The sequence below is a fragment of the Diceros bicornis genome, chromosome 13 (assembly GCF_020826845.1).
Source record: "Diceros bicornis minor isolate mBicDic1 chromosome 13, mDicBic1.mat.cur, whole genome shotgun sequence".
Classification (NCBI taxonomy): Eukaryota; Metazoa; Chordata; class Mammalia; order Perissodactyla; family Rhinocerotidae; genus Diceros; species Diceros bicornis.
The window spans coordinates 26,310,010-26,333,024 of record NC_080752.1 but is presented as its reverse complement, the minus strand read 5'-3'; the positions used below and the strand labels follow the sequence as shown (position 1 = coordinate 26,333,024).

At 61.9% G+C, this 23,015-nt stretch overlaps 2 protein-coding genes across 3 annotated transcripts; one reads left to right on the top strand and one right to left on the bottom strand.

Moving 5' to 3' along the window:
* Window positions 1-1,459: 1,459 nt before the first annotated feature.
* GPR153 (G protein-coupled receptor 153) lies at window positions 1,460-13,035 on the top strand. Of its 2 annotated transcripts, XM_058552764.1 has the most exons (6): window positions 1,460-1,611; window positions 5,461-5,925; window positions 6,339-6,768; window positions 8,811-9,003; window positions 9,655-9,839; window positions 10,297-13,035. In XM_058552764.1, exons 2-6 carry the CDS (start codon window positions 5,570-5,572, stop codon window positions 10,963-10,965), a joined length of 1,833 nt encoding a protein of 610 aa, XP_058408747.1. In that variant the 5' UTR covers window positions 1,460-1,611; window positions 5,461-5,569; the 3' UTR covers window positions 10,966-13,035. The 2 variants fall into 2 exon arrangements, with proteins under 2 accessions (XP_058408747.1, XP_058408749.1); XM_058552766.1 differs by lacking the exon at window positions 1,460-1,611 and having other exon boundaries at window positions 4,085-5,925.
* Window positions 13,028-22,883, bottom strand: HES3 (hes family bHLH transcription factor 3). The gene is made up of 5 exons (XM_058552767.1): window positions 22,687-22,883; window positions 15,910-16,063; window positions 15,713-15,808; window positions 15,522-15,603; window positions 13,028-15,150 (listed from the first exon to the last, which is right to left on the bottom strand). Exons 2-5 carry the CDS (start codon window positions 15,970-15,972, stop codon window positions 14,777-14,779), a joined length of 615 nt encoding a protein of 204 aa, XP_058408750.1. The 5' UTR covers window positions 15,973-16,063; window positions 22,687-22,883; the 3' UTR covers window positions 13,028-14,776.
* Between the last annotated feature and the right edge of the window lie 132 nt (window positions 22,884-23,015).

Sequence of the window (23,015 nt, the reverse complement as noted above, 5' to 3'; positions counted from 1 at the left end):
GCCTGTCCACAGAGGCCTCACGAGGGGCCCTGACCACCCAGAAGCCACACACAGGGAGTACATGGCCCAGGACTCCCCATTCACCCACCTTTCTATACAAATTCATTGCCTCATTGTGGAACCTTTCTATACAAATACCTTTACTTTTGTCTCATAGGACTGACCCTAAGGCCCACAGTGGGCCCCCCAAAAGCTGCTCCTAACCTCCCAGGTGCTCCTGGGGGGTGGAGCCGGTGGGTGCAGGAGCTAGGCTATGGAGTGGTACAGGCAGCACTGGCTACAATGTGGTTGGGTCTGGTCCTGGGCAGGTGCCCACCTTCCTCCGGACACAGGGCTGCCCACTCATGGATGCTTCCCAGATGCATGGGCAAGACAGTGCCATGCAGGGCAGTCCAGAGTGACTCCAGAGGCCTTGTGCCCAGGGTGTGTGGTCATGGGCTTCCTAGGAGAGGCAGGCAGGATCCTCTGCCTGAATGGGAGGCCCAGATGCCAGCAGCCACTCGCTCTCATGACTTGAGGGGTCTCCAGAGGCCCCCATCAAGGGGACTAATGGGTTCCCCTGGATGTCCCCCAGCCTATGGGTGACAGTCTGTGCCCCTACTAGGAGTGCTGGGGGGTTGGCTCCTGAGGGAGGGGAGAGAGGAGGCCAAGGGCGCCAGCTTGCAGGTCCCAGCCTCTCCAGCTGCGGTCGTGGTCCCAGCTTCACAGACAACATTCCTGAGGCGGTAGGATCCAGGCAACAACCCGGCAGCCTGGTGGTCCATTCATTTGAGTCCCGCAGTAGATCCCCAGCGCCCAAGGCTGTTTGAATCCTTAGCTGGCCCAAGCTCGCCTCTCCCTGATCTGTCCCCTGGCCCCGACCAACTCCCCAGTTCCTAGAAGCTGCTAGTCCCCAGGCCCCCATGTCCTCTCCACGCCCCGCCCTGATTGTTCACTTTAGATGTGGCTTCCTCCGGGAAGGTCTCCCTGAGCCCCCCTTCCCTGGCCCCTAGGTTCTCATTGTCCATTCCTGTCCCAGCCCCCTTGGCCTCCCAGCCCCCAGAACTCTGGGCCTGGGTCTTCTCCAGGAGGTTCGGAAGCGGCGTCAGGAGTGTGGACCGACCTAAGAAGACAGGCAGCCAGGGGCCGCGTCGAGGTCCAGGCGTCGGGGGAGGCTCCGCCCTCCCCAGGGGGGCTTCAGCCTCGCGGCCGGGGGCGGGCGGGGAGGGCGCGCCTCCGCGGGGGCTGTCGCCAGGCGCGGACCAGGCGGCGGGCCGCGCCTCCGAGGGGCGGGGGCGGGGCGGGCTGAGGGGCGGTGCAGAGGCGCCCGCGGAGGCATGCGCCCTGCTCCGCCCCCCGCCCCTGGCCGCCGGGGCGCAGCCCGCCGAGCGGCGGGAGAGGAGCGCGGCGGCAGCGGCGCGAGGGGAGGGAGGGGCGGCGGGGCCCGGCCGAGCCGAGCGGAACGCGCCGGCCACGAGTGGCTGCCGCCAGGATGCCCCGGCCCGCGGGCCGCTGCGCTGCCAGCCACCCCCGCGGCCCCCGGCGGCCCGCGCTCGGCCCGGGGGCGCGGGAGCCACAGGCGGAGCCGGAGGCGGGAGCATCAAGCAGGAGCCCCGGGCGCCGGAATGCAGGGTGAGCGCCGCCGCCCTGGCTCGGGGGTGGCCGGGCAGGAGGACCCGGGCAGAGGAACCCCGGCGGGAGGACTGTGGGCGGGGAGGGGCTGCCCGCGGTCTGTCGGTCGCAGGCTCTGTTCGAGGGGCCGTGGGCACCGCTTAGGGCTGCGCATCCCCCCCAACTTGGGGACCTTCGGGGTAACTTCCCCGGGGCCGGCCCCTTCCTCCGTCCCCCCGCCTCCGGGCCTGGCAGCGCCGCCCCGGGGGCTTGCTTGCAGGGGGCGGGGACGACCGGTCTGAGGGTTCCTGGCCACCCCTGCCCAGCATAATCTGGGAGTCGTCCGAGGACTGCAGCCCAGCCAGCGTCCGGCTCCCCGGGCCGCCGCTCGGACGCGCCCTCGGGGCTAGGCAGGGATGGGGTCCCCGCTGGGGCAGGACCCGCAGGCAGGGGCGCGCCGGATCGAGCAGTGGGATCGGAGCAGCGAGGAACGGGGACCGCGGGGGTGGGGGCGGCCGTGGCGGGCGGGGGGCGTGCCGGCGATGCGGAGGCTCGGTCCCGCGAACCCCGCCCTGCGCGGCGGCAGCGCAGGCGGAGAGCAGCCTGGGGGCGGCAGCCCGAGCCCAGCCCGGGGAATCCTTTCAAGTTCTGGGTTCTCTTTGTTGCGCAATAGAGCCCTGGGGCCACGCGGCCTCATTGGCCCGGGGCCGTGACGTCACGCCCCCCCCCCCCCCGCCGCAGACCCTGCGGAGGGAGTCTTCTGGGCCGGGTGGATCCCAGGCCTGTCGCACCCGCAGCCTGCCCTGGGACCCTGGGATGTGCTGAGAGGAAGGGAGGGTCCCCGGGATCGGGGAGAGATGGGAAGCCCAATCCTGAAATGCTGCGGGAATGCTTTCGAGTGTGATGCAGGAGAAACTTCCCAGCAGGGGGCGGCGACACCCTGGGTGGTGGCCGCACTGGCCAGATCCCAGCCTTGGGGTCTGGCCCAGGTGTCCACTGCTCTATGTGAAGAATGAACAGCAGGTGTGTGATCAGCGGGTCTCTGGCCACCAACCTGGAGGAAGGGGGACTCCCTGCAGAGTCAGCCCACTCTCACTCTGCATCACACCCACCCCAGTGACATTCCTTCCCCATCCCAGGACCACCACCCTCAGGAGTCCTGGGCCCCAAACCCAGCCCTCACACTTCCTTCCTGTGTTACCCTGGGCTCCAAGCCTCAGTGTTCCCATCTGTAGTGTGGGGACAGTAGCATCCATCCTGTAGGGATGGGAGGCTCAGAAAGGCAGCTTCAGCTCAAGGAACAAAAAATGCCTTGTTCCTGCCCATTTTAGGGTTTGAGAGGCCAGGATTTTGATGTCAGGCAAGCGGAGTCTGGATCCTGGCTCAGGCACATAAGTTTGGGCAAATGGTTTTGCCTCTATCTGCGTCTGCTTGACCATCTTTAAAATGCGGATGATGACAGTATCCCTCACACGGAATCACTAGGCCGCTATTTGGGAGGAGCATGCCTATTCGCAGGAGGATGCTTCCTCCCTCTGCCCACAGACTTAGAGCCTTTCCCTGCAGTGAGGCACTGTTAGGCTAGATGAGGGGAAGAACTGGCACACCATGAACGGGCGTGCCAGTGCCAGCCTGGGACACCTTTCCCACTACGCTGCACCAGTGATCAAAAGGTGGGCAGGGTGGGCTGGGCCCGGGCTGGGCCCAGGGTCACAAGCGTCAGACGATCTGCTTGGGTATCTGTGGGAAGACCTCCCAATCTGACGGCCGAGGCAGCCCGATGCAGGTGGCAATAGATGCTGGCCCACCAGGTGCATGCTGAATCCAGGTTCCTATTTGATAATATAAACATCACTGGTGTCTGCAGCCTCTGGCCCACAGCAGCTGCTCTGGACCCCAGACAGGCTGCCAGGTACCCCACAGGCCCAGGGGCAGCCCTGTAGCCTCTTCACCTCCAAAGCTGGGCTGTTCCAGGTTCTAGTTGGGGTGATTATGTGTCTGCCCACAGGTCTGAGGCTCACCTACACCTCCAAGCTCAGTGTCCTGGCCCTTAAAAGACAGCATAGCACAGGGAGCTGGGAGGGTTTTAGTGCAGACATCTGCGTGGCAAGCATTTATTGAGCACCTACTGTGTGCCTGGCTCCCTTCTAAGCATTTTTCCTAGCCTAGCTTATTGACTCCCCACAATGCTTTTTGAGGTAGGTACTATCATGTCCAGCTTACAGATGAGAAAACTGAGGCCCAGCTGAGTCCAGTAACTGGCGGGGAGCTGGAGTTGGAGTCTAGCAGCTCTTTACTCCAGCCTGTGAGGCCTCTGTATGCTGAGGTCAAGGAGGTTTACTGGACACCGGAATGGCTGGTGAAGGGTCCAGCAGGGCCACCCCACCTCCCACGCTGGGTCTGGGGTGGAGAGTGGGATGCCGCTCTGCAAGCAGAAGCCGAATATTTGGGAAGGAATTTCTCTCGCCCCAGAAGTCTCCCTAGGCCCCTAGGATGCCCTTAATGGGCGCTGGTGTGGTTCAGAATGGACTCCTTCCCTGGGTCAGGAGTCTGGGCAGGCCCACAGCAGGGTCACAAAGATACATGAGACACATCCTCAGGAGTCGCTCCGCGTCCAGGCAGGTCAGGCCACAGACAGACCAACAGAACTCCGACGAGACAAGCAGGGGTGCCTGGCAGCTGTCCGGACAGCATTGCTTCCCCTGCCCTGAGCGCCAGGGGCTTGCAGTGGCCTGTTCCTCCCACATTGCAGCGAATGAGGTTAAACGGGCTCTCAGATGAGAAGGGCCAAGTGTAGGTGGAGCACACTGTAGGCCTTCACTTAGCATTGTGCTTCTCCCCACGCTGCCTGCCCCCAAGCTGGGGCCAGAGGGACCTATGGTGGGGGCCTCACCTCAGAAGGACCAGCCAGTTCTCTGCACAGGGAGGTGGCTGAGGGCTGCCAGGCTGGGAAGGGGGAGTGAGGGCCTCACTGCCCGGCCCTCTGGCAGGATGGGGCACCTCCCTGACCCAGGCTTCCTGCCCAGCATCCCATGTCCACGGTCTGGTCCCTGGGGTGTCTCCAGGCCCATGCTGCCCAAAGCATCCAGAGCATAATACTGCTGGCCACCCATAGCACCTATTGTGTGCGAGACCTAGCCCAGGGCCTTAGAGACATAGCGTCTGTCCACCCCAGCCTCCTGCCTCAGGCCACACAGGTAGTATGCTGGAGCATAATTTGAACCGCAGCCTGTGGTAGTGCCAGGGCCTGCCAGGTGTACCCCCCGTGGAAGACTGGCTGGAGGCTGACCTGGACCAAGCAGGTTGCCCTTTCCCAGAGTGGGCATGAAAGTGGTTGCCAGGTCACCGCTACCTCACAGAGGAGCTTTAGGGGGCTCCTCCTCCCAGGCACGTCTTCATTTGGCCAAATGAAGTGGGACAGATTAAGCTGAGGGCCCCCGACATGCATTGGGGAAGGCTGTGGGCTGTGCAAGGATTTGGAGACATTTGATGGTGAGAGGGCTTATTCTGGGACAGGGCATGCATGGGGCAAGAATGCCCATCTGGGCTCAACCTGGCTGGATTCCTGAGGATGCAGGTGACCTGGAAGGAAGCCCAAATTCCACATCTTGACCAGGAGTAGGTGGAAGTGAGGGAATGTGCACTTATTAGGCACCCCTGTATATGTCCCCTGGGTACCAGGGGCATGGACAGGAGGCCCCAGAGAGTGGAGAGGAAGCCAAAGCAGCCCAGCCCAAGCTGGGACCAGACAGGTCCAGACAGTGCGTCGGGGGACCCTCTCCATCTCCCCCTCTCAGGAGCCCTAGGAGCTTTAATGCTGTAGCCAGAGGGAGAGTCACTGAGTGCTCACTGGCTTCCCGCCCACTGCAGATGCTCATGGTCCCTGGTGTCCTCGAGCCTCATGTGAGAGCTGCTGCTCCGAGCTGAGGCCTGGCTCCCAGGAGGATGCCCCAGCCGCCAGCCAGCTCCCGTCTGCACCATGAGTGATGAGCGGCGGCTGCCTGGCAGTGCGGTGGGCTGGCTGGCATGTGGTGGCCTCTCCCTGTTGGCCAACGCCTGGGGCATCCTCAGCGTGGGTGCCAAGCAGAAGAAGTGGAAGCCGCTGGAGTTCCTGCTGTGCACGCTTGCGGCCACCCACATGCTCAACGTGGCAGTGCCCATTGCCACCTACGCCGTGGTGCAGCTGCGGCGGCAGCGCCTCGACTACGAGTGGAATGAGGGCCTCTGCAAGGTCTTCGTCTCCACCTTCTACACCCTCACCCTGGCCACCTGCTTCTCCGTCACCTCCCTCTCCTACCACCGCATGTGGATGGTGCGCTGGCCCGTCAACTACCGGTGAGCTCTCAGGCGTGTGCAGGTATGCACTTGATATCTGGTGTTCTTAGAGAGGGGGACATGTGGGCACAAGCAGGAAGACACACCTGGTGTACCTGTGTGCACAAATGGCGTTGGTGTGGTGACAGTGCCCCCAGTGGTGTGCCACACCTGTGTCGCTCAGGAGGCATGCACATGTAGGTGTGCGTGGGTGTACACAGTGTCCAGTACAGAAATGCCTGGCGAGAGGGATGTGCGACAATGTGCATGTGTGTCCCCTATGCCAGGGACAAGGCCCCGCCATGCTGGTTGTGCCATGACTATGATGCACTAGAGGCCCGGGGCGGCTGGGGATCCTCTGCAGGTCCCCAGGGGCCTGGAGAGACCCTGTGAGTGACGCTGGGCCCCTCTGTCTTGCCCCCACCCCATGCCAGGCTGAGCAACGCCAAGAAGCAGGCGGTGCACACGGTCATGGGCATCTGGACGGTGTCCTTCGTCCTGTCGGCCCTGCCTGCTGTCGGCTGGCACGACACGAGCGAACGCTTCTACGCCCATGGCTGCCGCTTCATCGTGGCTGAGATTGGCCTGGGCTTCGGCGTCTGCTTCCTGCTACTGGTGGGTGGCAGCGTGGCCATGGGTGTGGTCTGCACAGCCATCGCCCTCTTCCAGACGCTGGCTGTGCGGGTGGGGCGCCGGGCCGACCGCCACGCCTTCACTGTGCCCACCATCGTGGTGGAGGATGCGCAGGGCAAGCGACGGTCCTCCATCGATGGCTCCGAGCCCGCCAAAACCTCGCTGCAGATCACGGGCCTGGTGGCCACTATCGTCATCATCTACGACTGCCTCATGGGCTTCCCCGTGCTGGTGGGTGAGGCTGTCGGTGGTGGGAGCCTGTCGGGGGTCATGGGCACTGGGACAGCCCTGGGGCTAGGCACGCTCCGGGTATTAGGCGGCTGAATCCTCACACTCAGTCCTTTGAGAGGGCATTATCATCATGCCCATTTTACAGATTTGAAAACTGAGGTTCAGAAAGGTAAAATGACCCACCTAAAGTCAGGGCAGCCTTGGTGGGATGTGAACCCATGTCAGGGGACTGCTGAGACCAAAGTCTTTCTGCCACATGGCAGAGGACTTTCTTCTCCTCACCTGCATGAGGCCCATTCAATGCAGGGGGTGTGGAAGGTGGGGTAACATGCCCACAGGCTTCCTGGTAGGTCCAGGTCCCAGGATGGACAGAGCGGGGCTCTGGTGTGGCCAAATTGGCTTTGGTCCTGAATGAGGAGGCAGGGCGGGCCTTGACTGTCTGCTGAGGAGTTGGACTTGATCCCAACGGCTGAGGAAGGCTCTGCCAACAAGGGCCCAAGGTCCAGCGGCACTGCCTGGGGTCCTGCCTGTGAGGCTGGGCCCAGGCCCGGCCCGAGAATGAAGTCTGGACTCAGTAGCCAAGCCCTCCCACCCACCCACGGACCTCCAGCTCAGCCCCCCAAAGGGTCTAGAGTGAGACAGGGAGGGGGCTAGGGGCAAGGACCAGCCCAGAGGCTTCGTCCGAGCAGCTGGGCAGGGCTGTGTCTCTGGAGTCATCACAGGACACGAGCTCCAGAAGGTGGCGGGTGGGGTGGCAGCCTCGGAGTCAGGGCACATACTGCCCCACCCCCGGCAGGCCCCGTATCCCCCAGATACTGGGTCCCCCCTGTGTGCAGTGGGGCCCAGTGTCTCCAGTCCCCGTGCCGATGGAGAGAAGGAGCGTGTGTGAGACTGCAGAGCCAGACAGGACCAGCAGCGGGAGAAGTTTCTCTTCAGGGCAGGGCATGTGTGGAGCCCACTCCACACTGCAGGCCTGGGACAGGGTCTGGCATCTTTTTTTTTAATTTTTTTTAATTAATTAATTTATTTAGTGTGTTTGTGTGTGTGTGTGTGAGGAAGATCAGCCCTGAGCTAACATCCATGCCAGTCCACCTCTTTTTGCTGAGGAAGACTAGCCCTGAGCTAATATCCTTGCCCATCCTCCTCCACTTTATATGGGACGCCGCCACAGCATGGCCTGACAAGCAGTGTGTCGGTATGCGCCCGGGATCCGAACCCGGGCCGCCAGCAGCCGAGCGCGCGCACTTAACCGCTACACCACGGGGCCAGCCCCAGGTCTGGCATCTTGACCTCACCCTTTGGGGTATTCCTGGCTGGTTTCACAGATGAAGAAACCGTGCCCCAGAGAGATTTAGCACCTTTCTGAAGGTCACACAGCTCGCACGGCAGAACCAACGCCGTGTCTGCATCATGCCCACTTGCGCTTTGATGGGGGAGTAAAGGTCACTCTGGGGCGGAGCACAAACTCTCCTGGGAGAGGAGGAATGAGGGGTCCCTGGACAGCGACTCAAGGCCGCCTGGCTGGACCCTCTGATCCTCAGAAACTGCCCTCTGATTCTCCTCCTCTGGGGTCCAAGGCCTAGGCCGCAGAGTAGGGGCAGGGCCGAGGAGGCCACTGGCCGTGGAGTAGCGGGAATGGCACAAGGGTCCCTGAACTGGGAGACGTGAGACTTGGTTATCCAAGCCTTGGTTTCCTCTTCCAAAAAGGGGGTGGTAATCCATGCCGCCACCTCTCTCCTCGGGCCCTCATGAGGGTGACATGAGGGAGGCAGGCCCAGCGCTGCTCAGTACGCTGGGAAGGGCTGTGCACACACGGGGTTACAACTGTTCACTTGGGCAGGTGGCAGCTCTTGGTGGGCAGAGACTTCTACCCTCACACTCTGGCTCTTTCCTGCCCAAGAGCCTGGAGCTCTCTCTGTCGCCTCCTCCTCCTCTGGCAGGTGGGCAGTCAGACCTGCCACATGGATGGGAGGACTGAGGCTGGGAGGGGAAGCTGTGTGAAGGGGGTCCTGCCCAGTGCCAGGCGAGCCCTGTGCCCACAGGTGGTGAGCTTCAGCAGCCTGCGGGCAGACACCTCGGCACCCTGGATGGTACTGTGTGTGCTGTGGTGCTCAGTGACGCAAGCCCTCCTGCTGCCCATATTCCTCTGGGCCTGCGACCGCTACCGCGCCGACCTCAAGGCCGTCTGGGAGAAGTGCGTGGCCCTCATGGCCAACGATGAGGACTCGGACGATGGTGAGGATGGCCTGAGGGTGGCCCCCAAGAGAGTGGTGTGTAGGTGAGGTGACTGGGGTCAGCGGGGTAACAGCTGTCAGGTGACCACCCATGGCATTGAGGTGACCCCATTCTCAAATGCCAGACCCCCTGTGTTACTCCCAAAGGTGCTTAAGCCCCTGAGGGACCCAAGCCTGGTGTCCCACAAGGCCTTCTCCCATCCAGCGTGGCTGCCCCAGGTTATCAGATGTTCTGGTTAACGGAGTAGCTGTGGACCAGACTGAAGGTGTTCCAGCAAGCTTCCAGGACCACTCCTCAGCCTTAGGGTCCCCAGCAAACTGCCCTGGGGGCTTCTGCAGACCCAGGTCCTGTCTCCCCCCAGCAATAACAACGTTACCCTAGGCTGACCGCTTGCTGCACACCAGGCACCATCAGCCCCTCGTGCACATTTGGTCTCCCTAAAGCTGCTGAGGCAACCTCAGGTCCCACCCCCAGAGAGGAGGAAACGCTCATAGCTGAAAGGTGGCAGAGTCGGGATTTGAACCCAGGACTCCGCCCTTCCGCTTTTCCACTCACCAGTCCCCTGCCCTGTGTGTGCCTGTGGGGGTCCCTGGGACTCACTCCTGGATGCCCCAAGATTCCATGGCCCTAAGCTTCTGCCTCACCCTGCAGATACCAGCCTGGAGGGTGGCGTCCCCCCGGACCTGGTGCTGGAGCGCTCCCTTGACTACAGCTATGGGGGCGACTTTGTGGCCCTGGATAGGATGGCCAAGTATGAGCTCTCTGCCCTGGAGAGGGGCCTGCCCCAGTTGTACCCGCTGCGGCCCTTGCAGGAGGACAAGATGCACTACCTGCAGGTAGGGACAGGGCAGGGCTGGGACACCGCATATGCGGCTGGGGGGGTACCCTGACCTCCCCAAGGCCTTGCCTCTCTGAGTCCATCGCTGGCCTGTGACAGCTCCAGAGGGTGGCTTTCCCCCTCCCAGGACAGGCTGACCCCAGGTCGCAGAGCATGTGCAGGTGAGCCCAGGCGGGGCACCCCAGTCCCTGTCCGCATGTTTCCTTTGCTCTGGGAGAGTAGTCCACCTGGCACCTGTGTTATTTTCTTGGGGCTCAGCACCCCACTCAAGGGGCCTTCTCCCCAACCGACCCAAGCTACAGACGACCACACTGAGGCTTGGAGAAACTGTCGCCCCAAATCTCACAGCTCTGGGTGCCCTGGTCCCCGGCCCACAGGCCGCCCTGGCCGGTGCGGAGAGGCGGCGTCCCCATTTCCGAGGAGGGCAGCCTGGGGTAACTCCGCCGTCCCCACAGGTCCCGCCCACGAGACGCTTCTCGCACGACGACGCGGACGTGTGGGCCGCCGTCCCGCTGCCTGCCTTCCTGCCGCGCTGGGGCTCCGGCGAGGACCTGGCCGCCCTCGTGCTGCCCGCCGCGCCCGACCGGCGCCGCAGCGGCCTACTGGCCTTCGCCGAGGACGCGCCCCCGTTCCGCCCGCGCCGCCGCTCGGCCGAGAGCCTGCTGTCGCTGCGCCCCCCGGCCCTGGACGGTGGCCGGCGCCGCGCCCGCGACTCGCCCCCCGGCAGCCCGCGCCGCCGCCCCGGGCCCGGCGCCCGCTCCGCCTCGGCCTCGCTGCTGCCCGACGCCTTCGCGCTGACGGCCTTTGAGCGCGAGCCGCAGGCCCTGCGCCGCCCGCCCGCTGCGCCCGGGCCCTTCCCCGCCGGTGCCCCGGCCCCCAAAGGCGCCCAGCTTGGCGAGGACGCGGCGCCCCTTGGCGGCGGCGGCGGGCAGCGGAGCCCCGGGCCCCGTCCGACTGCGCACGCGCACGCGGGCCCTCTGCGCACCGGCCTGAGCGTGTCGTGGGGCGAGCCCGGGGGCCTGCGTGCGGCGGCCGGCGGCAGCACCAGCAGCTTCCTGAGCTCACCTTCCGAATCTTCGGGGTACGTCACGCTGCACTCAGACTCGCTGGGCTCGGCGTCCTAGGGCCCGCCGGCCCCTGCCCACGCTTTCCAGGCAGCCCGCCCGCCCGCGGGGGCCAAAGCACCAAAGATGCCACCCTGTCCAGGCTCGGGGGGCGGGGAGTGGGGGCGCGCTGAGCCTGCCAACGGCACCTGGACGTGTGCCAGCCCTGCCAGGGTGACGGGGCAGTGGCTCTATGCCGGCCCCGGAAGCGGACGTTGTCTGGAGGGGCGATGACAGCCCTGGACTTCACTGGTCTCAGACCAGCCTCTAGGCACGGCATCTCCGAGCAGAGTGAGGCTGGGCTTGGGTAAAGGCGGGCTCTGCACGCCCAGCTGCGCCTCCCCCTGCCCCAGGACAGCTGGGCTGGGGGTGGTGGGGGCTGGGAGCCCAGGGACAGAGCCACCACCAGACAGAACAAAGCCTGGCCCCGCAGGAGCTAGAGCCACCGGACTGCACTCTGCTTTCCACTCTGCACTGTAACTGTCTCACCTCAGGGGTTGGGGTACAGAGGGTCTCTAAGCACAGGGGTCTTCAGAGCCCAAACAAGCTCTCTGAGCAAGTTTCATTGCTGACCTGTTCTGCCTCGGTTTTCCTATCTGTGATGAGCAGGTGACCATGTTAACTCTCAGGACTGTTTAGAGAAGTCTCCTGGTCCATGTGCCCTGGCCACCGAGTGGACAGGGCATGAGAGTCTAGTGCCCTCTGTGGTTCCTTTGTAGGGGTCAGTCTTCAGTATGTGGCTTGGTTTGGCACCAGGCCTGAGGCCTCCCACTCTCAGTGCCCCTGGCCCCCTTGGGAACTCACTCCCCACCCAGCTAAAGCACAACACTTCTGCACCATCACTGTTGGCACCACCCCAGCTTGACCACCATCAGCATCCCCACCCTCGTCACTCCGCCATCACGGTCTACCCTCACCACTTCAGCCACCTCTGTGACTCCCACCGTGAAGGTTGTGGTACATGGTAGAAAGATCTGAGGCAAAAGGGGAGTGGGCTTCCTTATTCTGGTGCCCATCCCTGGCCTCATCCCCCATCCGTGCAGGTCTAGCCAGGAAGGGATCCTGGCTTAGAGGCCTCCCAGGTTTTGGGTTTAAGGCCTGGTCCCTGGCAAGGGTCCTCCTCCACCCTGGGGGTAGGGTTCTTCTTTGCTCTCCCTCCTGGACAGATCCCTTGCAGGCCTGGGCTTTGCCCTGGGCCCTGGGGAGGGGCATGCTGGGTCTTCTGTGGAGGAAGACCCTAGATTCAGGCTAAGAAGAGGCCCAGGAACAGCTGCAATCTTGAGCTGGAGGAATAGGGGCAGATGCAGAGGCTTCCTCCTCCTGGCCCCTGCCTCCATGCAGTGGCCTCTAAACCTGAAGACCTAGCGTGAATTCTAGAGCCAGCACGGAGCCTGCCTGCTGTGTTCCCTCCTGCTCTGCAACCTGGAATTGCAACACTGCTTCTGCCCCTCAGCAGCCAAGCCCATCTTCTCACTCTCCAGATAGGGTCCTGCCCCAGAAGAGGCCTCTGGGAGGGGGGAGGATGGGGGACCACCTGGCTCCATCTCTGCTTTGGAGGCCTCTCCACTCCCTGGCTGTGGGCTAACTTGGGGGGATGAGCTGACCACAGGTGAGCAAGGCAGGGGACTGCAATCCAGCCCTAGCCATGGAAGGGGCCACCTCTGGCCAATGATGCTGTGCCTTCAAGGAGCAACATGTCATTTGGGGGCAGAGGTCATCAGTTAGCCACTGTCCGCCCTCAGGCTCGCCCATTTGTCACCTTGGGTTTTCACTCTGTGTATTTCATATCCAATGGCAATACTTGCAAGGGGACGTGGTACGCTGAAGTCCCTCCAGTCCTGGTTTTTACAAAAATAAAGAGGAGGGAGGACGCCAAGCAGAGGACCCTGGGGCCTGGGGCTCCCTCCTCACACTCTGCATCCTCCAGGCCTTTTTGCTGCGTTGATAAGCAGCTTGACCCTGGGCTCACCGGGAGGGAGCTCTGTCTTCCTACCACCACCCAGCCCAGAGCCAGGGATCCGTTTGTAGTTTTTTGACAACTGAGCATTTCTCTTCTGTACAGAATCCAATAAAAACGTCCTATGATTTGCACCTGGCATTCCTAGGCTGGCTTCATGGAAACACCTTCAGCTGCCCCCAATGGCTCTCCCTCTGGGTCCTGAATTCCTCCGCTAGTGCGCCATTACTCCGGCTCGGACTCGCCCCATTGCGCAAGTGCTGCGGCCCCACCCAGCGAGTGAGACGGGCCTGGAGCAGCGACAGGATGGAGCGGTGGGGTGGGTACCAAAGCCCTAAAGCAGAAGCAGCCCTATGAGTGCAGGTGGCAGCCTCTGCCCCGAGGATGGCTTCAGGGGCCGCTAGCTCCTGTGAGGTTGAGTCAGGAGGCCGAGTAAGGGCAGGGCTGTTGGACCCGACCTGAAGGCGCCGGACCTGTTGTGCCTGGTGACCCGCCCGCCGGCCGGGGTTGGAATTCGGAGGCTGCGCCCTGGGTCCGCGGTGCAAGATTGCCACCTGGTGGCCGGCATAGGGATTAGTGCTGGAAGCCGAGACTGGAGAGACCGCCTGGGAACCGCCACAGCCGGGACCACCGACCACGCCTGCGCTCCAGAAAGCCCCCTGGGTGGGGTAGAGGGGGCAGGCCGCTCTCTCCCCGCGGTCTGACCAAGACGGGTTTAACAGACAGGTAAGGCAAGGGCAGCCCACAACGATAAGTGTTTTATAGAAAACTGATATTTGTAGCAGGCATAGTGGGAGAAATTAGAACCTTCGTGGTCTCTATACCCATTTCACAGGTTCGTACTGTCTTTATTCTGAATTTCAAGCTTCTGGGAGGAAGTGCCGGGATCTTCCTGGGCTCGGCGCAGGATCCCCGTGCCCCACCCACAGGCCTGCCCCTCGTGGGCCGGGACCCCCTGGCTGGAGTCCGACCACAGCCATGACCTCATTTTGGACAGGCGCAGAATGCTCCGAGGTTTTCGAGGGTCGCGGGCTCCCTGGCGGCCCAAGAGGTCCGGAGGCGGGGGTGCTGCGGGCCCGTGGCCTGGACTGCAGACCGGGGGCGTCTTCGCTGAGTGGAGAGGGGCGAACCCTCTACGAGAAGAGCCCGGGTTTGCTCTAGCGCCCCTCAAGCCCGCGTTATGGTGCGCGGCGTCCCTCCCAGGACCCGCGAGGGGCGGGGCGTAGGATGGGCGGAGCATCTTATGGGCGGGGCTTCTGAGAGGGGCGGGCCCCGGAGCGCGCGCGAGCCTGGTGGGCCGCGCCGTGTGCGGAGGGGGTGGGGATCGTGGAAGCGGAGAGGGTCTGGGGTAGGGCTGGGCTGGGGGCCCCTCGCCGGCGGGGCGGGGCGGTGCCTGGCGCGCTTTGTGCCGGTGGGAACCGGGCGTCCCCGGCCGACTGAATGGGCCGGGGCGGGGCAGCGATTCTCCTCGCTGCGAGGGGTCCGCTCTGCGTCGCTGCCGACGGCGACCTTCCCACCGCAGCGCGGCCGCGGGGCAGGGGCGGGGGCGGGCTGCCTGCCGGGGGCCCTGGGAAAGGGGCGCAGCCTGGGACACCCCCTCCCAGTCCCACTAGAGGGTGGGAGGAGACTGGGGTCCAGCCTGAGAAGGTGGGGCTGGGATGGGGGGTGGATTATGCCTAGACGCGCAGACCCTGGTCCACGAGTGGCTCCGTGTATTTCCCCGAGTTCGCGAGGACGCAGCACCCTCCCCGCTACCCCCACCCTGGGACCAGGACAGACGACTAGGGTCCCGGCCGTCACCACGGGCGCGCTCAAAAAAGTCCCTGGGTCCCCAGGGCACATGGGGGCCCCCTTGAGTCCGAGGCCGCGCCCGCCTCACCAGGGCCGCCACACGCGCAGCCCCGGCCCCGGGCTCTCGGCAAAGCGGCGAGAGGCCGGCTGCGGCTCCGGGACGCTGGTGGACGGGCCGGGGAGACCTCCAGGGAAGAGGAGCCGGGGCGGCGGGGACTGCGAGCTGCCGGCAGCCGGAGCAGGGGCCCAAACGGCCGGAGCATAGGGGCCGCAACGCGCTGGCGCCTCCGGGTCGGGGCCGGCGCTGTCCATGGTGCTGCCACCCGCGCGCTCGTGCACCAGGGGGCAGCGCAGGCCGCCGCCGCCCTCGTCTCCGCGCCGCAGAAGCTGGCTGACGCCGGGCAGACAGCCGCGGAAGCCCGACGGGTACTCGGCTCCGCTGGGGACCGGCCAGAGCCCTGGGGGAGGGGATTGAACGGGAGAAATGTGGAGAGGAGGGGAAAAAAGGTGAAGGGAAAAGGAAATGAGAGATGTAGAGAAGAGAGAGAACGGGAGGGGAGAAGTGTAAAGGGGAAAGAGAAGAGAAGGGAGGCGAGAGGAGGCACCCCGAATGTCTGCCCCGGGGTCCAGATCTTCCCCCACCCGGACTACAACTCCACAGCCAGCCAGGTCTTTGCTGCCTCTCCCCCTCCAGCGATTTGGGGCCCCCTCCTCACTGCCCTGAACTTTCTTCTCCATCCATTCCTCCTTTATCTGGCCTTGTAGTATCCACGGCTCTGACCCCACAAGTTACCCCCCCTTGCCCCACCCCGTCCAGGACCCCCTCCACCTTGCACTGCGTTCTGAAGGCTTTTCATGTACTTGACGCTCAGCTCCAGTATGTCTGCCTTCTCCAACTTGCGTTTCCGGATCTGTGGATCCGTGGAAAAGGCTCTTAGCTGGGCAGCCCGGTTGGAGAGGATGAGGTAGGGGATCGCATCACCCCACCACCACCACCACCACCACGTCCCAGTGTCTTACCTGGTGCGAGTAATGTTTCTCCAGCAACGACTTGAGCTGCTCCAGCGACACATTGATGCGCGCCCGTCGCTTCTTCTCCATCAGTGGCTTGGAGATCTGTGGAGATCGGCTGTTAGAGGGCAAGGCCGCAGCCCTCTCACCCTCTGCCCCCACCAGCCCGGCCAGGGCCCCCACTCCATGCCCCTCAGGAACCCAACCTTGCGGAAGCTGCCGGAGGAGGGACCGCCAGAGCTGCCCTGGGTCTCCAGCTCAGTGCCCATGCTGTCGTATCTGTGCCCGGGGGAGGTGGCGCCGCCTTTATAAGTGTCCCTCGTTTACATGTCAATGAGGCACTCCTGGGCTTGAGGAACCCTGAAGGGGAGGGGATGAGAGGACTATGCACCAAGAAGTTCCACACCTCCCTCTGCCGGTCCCCCTCACGCAGCCCAGGCTTTGGCCTGACCTCCAGGATCCCTCCTCCCTCCCGAGGGACCCCTTTTACCCTTTCTCAGTCTTTCCTTTATCCCTCTCACCCCACCACTTCCTGAGTCTGGGGTCCCCTCCCAAGTCCACCCCCTCCATGCCCTGCCCTGTCCCAGTCTCCCTAGGTTCTGGACCTCACTACCAGGCCCACTTGCCTAGTCCTCACTGCCCTTTGTCTCCGAGCATTTCGAGGGCACCCACTGGGGGAGGTCCATCGGCCCAGCCAGCTACGAGCCCCACTAATGACTATACAGAGCATAGGGCCTCCACTGGCCTAATGAAGATGCGGCAGCAGGGAGCACCCGCCAGTGAAGCCTTTCTGCGGGCTTCACGCTCTGGCCGTGCTGGCAACGCTGCATTAGTCGCCCTAATGTCGGGACAATGCAGCGATTTTCTGCCTGTGGCCACTCAAAGCCGGGCACAGGCCCGGCCCGCGGGGGCCACACATCAACATGTGTCCCATTAAAGCGTGCAGCCCGCCCGCGGGGCCACAGCCAGCCTCCTCCTCACTGGGGCCTTGGGACTGGGAGCATTCCTGCCCTGGGGTGCAGCCTGGGCTCAGGTGCCCTCTCGCCTTGTTAGGACCCAACCCATACTCTTCTAGCTGGGAGGCAAACCCCAGGCAGCCTCAGGTCAGGGCGAGTCAGAACGACCTCCCCCATCTCAGGCTCTGAGGACTCTTTCCCTCAAAGGGATGGCCTGGGAGTTTATTCCCAGTGGCCTTCTCTGCCTCCTAACAAATGGGAGCTGGGCGTGGGGAAGACCACGGATCATCTGCGGCAAGTGCCATTCTAAGCTTTTGGAGGTCCGGAGCCCTGGCCCCTTTTCATTATTCAGGCTGTGGCTAGAGATCCAGGGAGCTCAGTGGAGGAGGCGCCTGCCCCAGGCCGGGCTAAGCCCTAGGGCAGGACTCCAGTGCAGTCCAGGCTTGGGCCCCAGGAGGCTGGACTCCAGTAGCTGTGGGGGACAGGAAGGCTGACGTCCAGGGGACATTCCGGGGTTCAAACCCACACATCTCCCTTTCCTGGGCTCTCATGGCCTCAGTTTCAGGGTTTGTAAAATGGGGTTCTGAACAACGCGGCCCCCCGCCCCCCCCCCCCCCCCCCGGCTGCTTGCGAGAGCGATGGGGAAGTTGCATGGATGCAGAAGTTCTGCAGTTGAGCCCTGCGGCAGAGGAAAGAACTGGCCTTCGCAGGGCCTCAGCTTGAGGGGGAGGGGAAACTTCTGGGTCCTCGGTAGGCCCCCCAGTTCCCTCGAGCTGGGGCATCTTTCCCCCAACCCGCCCCAGCGCGGGGCGTTGACCAGCCTTGCCCGGGCATTGGCGTTCCCAGGCGCCAAGCAGCGTGGAGAATCGCGCCCTGCCCTCCTTTCAGGCCGAGGCTGCGGTGATAGCGGCTCTGGGATGCTCTTCCGCCCCGGCCGAAGGACCCGCCAGGCAGGGCCGGGCCGGGCCGGGCCTGGGGCAGGCGGCAGGGCAGAGGCCGGACTGCAGGCGCAGGCACGCGCCGGGCAGCTTTGAAGCGCCGGGGCTGGCCAGGCCCGAGCGGCCTCCGTGCGCTCGCTCCGGCTCGGAGCGGTGGCGGCGCGGTACAAAGGCGCCGCAGGGCTGGCGGGCGGCGCGGCCGGGCACAAAGGGGGCAGCCGAGTGTTAAGGGCATTGTGCCGGCCCCACAAAGCCGCGCCCGCGCCCGCCCCTCGGGGCCAAACTCCGGGCGCCCCACCGGGCGCGGACTTCCAGCTGCTGCACATCTGCACGGAGGCTGGGCGCGCGCCTCGCTCGGTCCCCCCTCACCCCCGCCCCCGCTCTCGAGTCGCGCGGGCAGCGGGGCAATTTGTCCTCTAATTATGATCCCTCCCCATAAACCTCCGTCCGCGCCTTTCAACTCCGGCGCATTAGCAAACCAATGGCCCTCCATGCTGCTCTCGCTGCCCACAGCGGGGGCGCCGGGCCCGCCCCCTCTCCAGAGTTAGGGCCGCCATAAAGGGGCCCGCGGGCCGCTCCCGCCCGCATCCTGGCACCCGCAGCTCCTGGGGCCACCACTCTCTGGAGCCAGGGCCTAGGGACCCCGGCCGCGCTGGGTGGGGCCGCTCACTTGGGTAGCTTAGTGTTTCTTAAGGAGTGGAAAATTGATCGCAAAATGCGCTAATTCGCAATGTTCTGCTTTGGCTGCAGGAGGCGAGGCCGGAGGGGGCGGCCCGGGCGGGATTCTCAGTCGTCAAGCTCCGGCCCTGCCCACTTAATGGGCCTCCGCCATCGCTGCCCCACCCCCACCCGGCACCACCCGCTGCGCACCCCCCACACACTCTGACTGATGTCTCCCACTTAGGCTGATCTCTCCACTTTCCGGGCTTCAGGGTGGCTCCCCCGCCACTAACAGCCACCTTCGGCCCTCTCCTTGCCTTGAGCCCACTGAGGATCACGCAGGACTCAAGGCTGAAAGGGATCCCTGGGCAAGTTCCATCCTCCTTTTTTCCTGTGCTTGGAGACGGCTTCCAGCTCTCATCTGCACTGTACCCTCAATTCGGGATCCTTCTTTGGGGCAGCCACTTCCCCCACTAAGTGAAAGTCGGATCTTTGCATTGGGCAAGGTCATTGGAAAGGACAGTAAAAAACCCTCTATCGAGATCTTTCCTTCTCGGAGACCCCTGCTGGGGACCTCCAGGTCCACCCCCTCCCCTACTCTGTCTGCAAGTCCTGCGTCTGGGCATCCTCTGCAACTCTCAGGCAGGCGGGCTCCCAAGGGGCTCGCAGAGGAGGGGGAGGCCTTTTCCCCATCCTGATCCCTGTCCTGAGAGCAAGCAGGACATAGCACTCTCGAGCTGCTGGGAAGGGCATGGACCAACTTAGAAGCCAGGCTTATGCAAGCTGGGATGTAGGCCACCGACTGACTCCCTTTCCATCTTTAGCATCTGGAGTCCCCGGGGGGCCTGGAAAGGAGCACAAGTCCAGGCAGAGCGGTGAGGAGACACAGGCCGCCCTCTGCTCATTCAAGGAAAATCTTCCTTCTGTAACTCCAGAGGCGTCTGGGGGCTTCCAGGGCTACTCAGGGCCCTCTGCTTCCTCATGCTGGGGAATTTAAGGTGAAAAGTGACCTGTGCCTTTGTCCCTCCTTCCCCCATTTGGTTTTCATGACTTTGGCAAAAGAAAGAACATCGCAGAATGAGTGGGGTCTAGAAACTCGGTGAGGAGGGGGTTTGCAGGCCCAGGACAAGAGCCCTAATAGACGTCCCATTAGCCATCTCAGGTGACAGCCCTGTGCAGGGTCTAGGTCCAAGGTAGGAACTCCTTCCTTCCTGCAGCCTCCAGGCATTTTAAGCAATGCTCACGAAGGCCGCTGCGGGTGCGGTGACTGGAGGGAGAAATGCACCTTCCCCCTGCACAGATGCATTTCAGAGTGGAATGAAGTGATCGCTCCATGTAATTAACTATCGGGACACAGCAGAAGCGCTGAAATGACTCAGCCGATTGTTTCCAGATGCGGTTGGAGAGGCTGCAATTGTTTAACTCTCTTTAGCTGTGTTGGGGCTCCGAATGGCCCGGCGGCCAAGGGCCCTCCAGGAGACAAAGGCTGGGACTCCGGTGAGTGCATCAACACTGAACCGGGCTGGCCCAGCCTGGGGAGAGTGAATTCAGGGAGACCGCCATTGTCCCAGCCTATTGTGTTTCTCCCCAGCTGGCTCTAATTTTTAAATATTTACCCGGCCCCTTTGTACACGTATGACTTATGCACTTCGGGCTGATGTGCTCATAAATTACGCGTCATTTACCCGTTTCCAGACTAGGAAGAGGGGGCTTTCATGCCTGGAGCCCGGAATAGACAGAGGAGGATGAGGGTTCCCTCCCAGGGAGAGCTGCAGCCACACTGGACAGGTGCCTCCTGGCCTCCATGTGGGAACTGGACAGGGCAGAGGCCTGTGAGTGTCAAGGAGCCCCAGAAGGCCACTCTAACAATGCCTGACTGGGGACCCACCAGCAGGGAGGAGGGAGAGGCTGGTTTCCGGGACTTTTTCTTACTTGGTGTCAGGCTTGGAGAGGAGCAAATTTTTCATCCTGGGAAGCTGGTATGGGTTGAGTTGCTTGGTTATCCACTGCGGAGAGGAGAGGCGAGAATGCCCCATCCTTGCACCTGCCTCCTGCTTGCTCTGGACCATCCTCCCTTTCTACGTTCTCTCTTAATCAATGAAGCAACCCCATCGAAGAAAAGGAAGCTTAATTTCATCTCAGCCTGCAGTTTAACTTGGGAAAGTCAAGGTGGTCCTTAGGGATCTTTAAAACAAAAGGGATCCCCACTTGGGCCCAGGATGGAAAGCCACCTCAGCTGGTGGGAGGATGGCAGGACTTGGGGGGGGGCGGGGAGCTGTAGAGGGACCTTCCTGCATGAGAAAGGGCTCCCTTTGTGCTTGCCTGCAGCTCCTAGAACAAAACACATTCAAATGCTTATTTACAAAAAAAGACAGGCGAGGCATCCCAGGGCTGAGTAGTTTTCCTTTATTATATTTTTGTAGGTTTGTGGTTCCCCTAGACTAGGGGATAACAAACTGCGATAATACTGGAGAACTGGGTGCAGAGTGGATTTGTTTGATCAGATTGCTTTCCTCTCTGGTGGGAAAGCAGGTCTCTGTGTATGTGTTTCTGTCTGTATCTCTGTGTGAATTACTGTTTCCCTGTGTGTCTGTGTGTATCTCTGTGCGTAACTGTTTCTCTGGGTCTATGCCAGTGTATTCATATATTTGCTTACTTGCCTTTCTCCTCCATCACTGCTCTGTGAGCCCTGGGCCCTGACAGATTCAACAACTTCAGTGACTTCTGAAAATTCCCCTTCCCTCAGATCCTGCCCTGTGTGAGAGGAGACTGCCTCCCCTTTCTTTCTCCCTTCTCCAAGATGGGGCTAATGGAGATATAGCGTCTAAGGGGAAGTGATGGACAGAGAAGAGAGGGTTGCTTAGGCTGGATTACATGTTCCTCTGTGCCCCCAGCATGGGGATGGTCCCTGGAGGTCAGAAGTCAGCGTGGAGAGCAGATGCCAACGGCCAGAGAAAGAGCTTCCTGGGAGCAGCTCTATGCCCCAGGACAAGACTCACTTCCAGGAGTGAAGATGGAATGAGCGCCCTCTAGCGGCCTCGAGGTGTCCTGGCACTGAGGGAGAAGTCCTGAGTGTGTGGGAAACAGTGAGAAACTGAGGCCAGTGGCAGGAGCTCTGGCTCTCAGCCCCCGGTTGCGCTCAGGCCTCCTTCCCACATGGCACTGCAACCCGGCAACTTCAGATTTTAAAACATTAAATCTTTCACTTCCCATCAACTGAGTTTAGCAAATGTCTGCTGAGCACCATTTAAACACGGTACTGGGCTTTATAGAATGTTATCAATACCTGACCCAGTTTACAGAAACTGAGGCTCATAGAGTTGATTTGCCCAAGGTCACAAAGCTGGGCTGCGGCAGTGCTGGGGCCCAGATTCCAGCACAGCCTCTCCATCCTTCTCTAAGCCCAGCTGCCCAGACGCCAGGCCTCCTGCCAGGTCCTTCGGGGACAGAGGAGAGTGGGGCAGCCAGGGGCTCAGACGCAGAGATCTGCTTGCCTGGCCTCAGCACTCCCTGACCCACTCTGGGCTCCAGCCTCCCCAGGGGCCTGTCCCCTATCCTGCCTCAGGCTTGCTTCCTCCTGCTGGCCCTTCCCCCTCCCTCCCTCCTCCTCCCCCCTTAGACAATGCCCTTGCACTCATTTCCAGCAGCAGGCAGGCTGCTGGTCCCTGAGGGCCCCAAGGCCTAGCTCCAGCCTGTCTTCCATGCAGACTCCTAACCCTCTGGCTCTCCCATCCTCGGGCCTCTCCCTGGGGTCCCTCTCTCTCTTCTCCATCCTTACTTGGCTCCTGCCTCACGCCTACCCCACCGTAGTTTATTCTAGGCACTTGCTTACTTGCCTTTCTCCTCCACCACCGCTCTGTGAGCTCCTCAAAGTGGGAGCATTAACTCTTTCAAAAAGTTAAGAACAATTTCTGATGTTGATTGTGGGCAACACGGAAAATACAAAAACATATAAAGAAGACAATAACCCCCATCACCTAGAAATAACCATTGTTAAAATTTGGTAAATTAAAAAATTATTAATAATACCTACCACTTACTGAGCAATTGCTTTGTGCCAAGTGCCCGGCATACTACTTATTCCAACCAACCACCACATGGAGTTAGGCATTATTATTTACCCTCCTTTTACACATGAAAAAACTAAGCTTTAAAAGATAAACTTACTTCCCTAAAGTCACACAGAGCACAGAATTTTACTGAAGCTCCCTTTAAGTCCACATTTTACGCTCTCAACCATTGTGTTCTCATGTACCCACATGGCCTTCCTTTCAATCTTCTCTGCAGAGACATGCATATTAGAGTTAATAAAACTAAACTCAAAAAAAAAAAAAAGGACAAAAGTCGCCCAGAGTTCTACCCCCGAAGACAACCGCTGTTAAATAATTTTGGCTTCTATTTCAATCATTTTCCCAGGCTCACACATAACGCTTTTGTTTTTCCCGAGTGAAGTCAGGATCACACTAAACTTTTGTATTCTGCCTTTTAAAAAAAGTAACATATCCTAAATTTTTCCACAACCGGACAATATTCTCCCTCAACACGAACTGAAGTGGGCGGTCATCCTGCTGTGTAGTTGGCCAGTGCTGGGTTTTTAGGCTGCCCCAAGGGCAGTGTCCCCGCGCCGGCGCAGCCTGGGACCCAGTGGGCGCTCGGGGACCCCGCTGAGGGCGGGCGAGGGGTGCAGCGCTCGCCCCTGTGCGCGGACCCCGCTGGGTGGGATTGACCCGCGCGCCTGCGCGCCGACGCCTGTCAGTT

Coding starts and splice junctions, on each gene's coding strand:
- GPR153 (XM_058552764.1), top strand. CDS start 5,570: ATGAGTGATGAGCGGCGGCTGCCTGGCAGTGCGGTGGGCTGGCTGGCA. Junction 6,769..8,810: donor TCATGGGCTTCCCCGTGCTG/GTGGGTGAGGCT, acceptor CTGTGCCCACAG/GTGGTGAGCTTCAGCAGCCT. Junction 9,004..9,654: donor CGATGAGGACTCGGACGATG/GTGAGGATGGCC, acceptor CTCACCCTGCAG/ATACCAGCCTGGAGGGTGGC.
- HES3 (XM_058552767.1), bottom strand. CDS start 15,972: ATGGGCACTGAGCTGGAGACCCAGGGCAGCTCTGGCGGTCCCTCCTCC. Junction 15,604..15,712: donor AGAAACATTACTCGCACCAG/GTAAGACACTGG, acceptor ACGGATCCACAG/ATCCGGAAACGCAAGTTGGA. Junction 15,151..15,521: donor CCTTCAGAACGCAGTGCAAG/GTGGAGGGGGTC, acceptor CCCCTCCCCCAG/GGCTCTGGCCGGTCCCCAGC.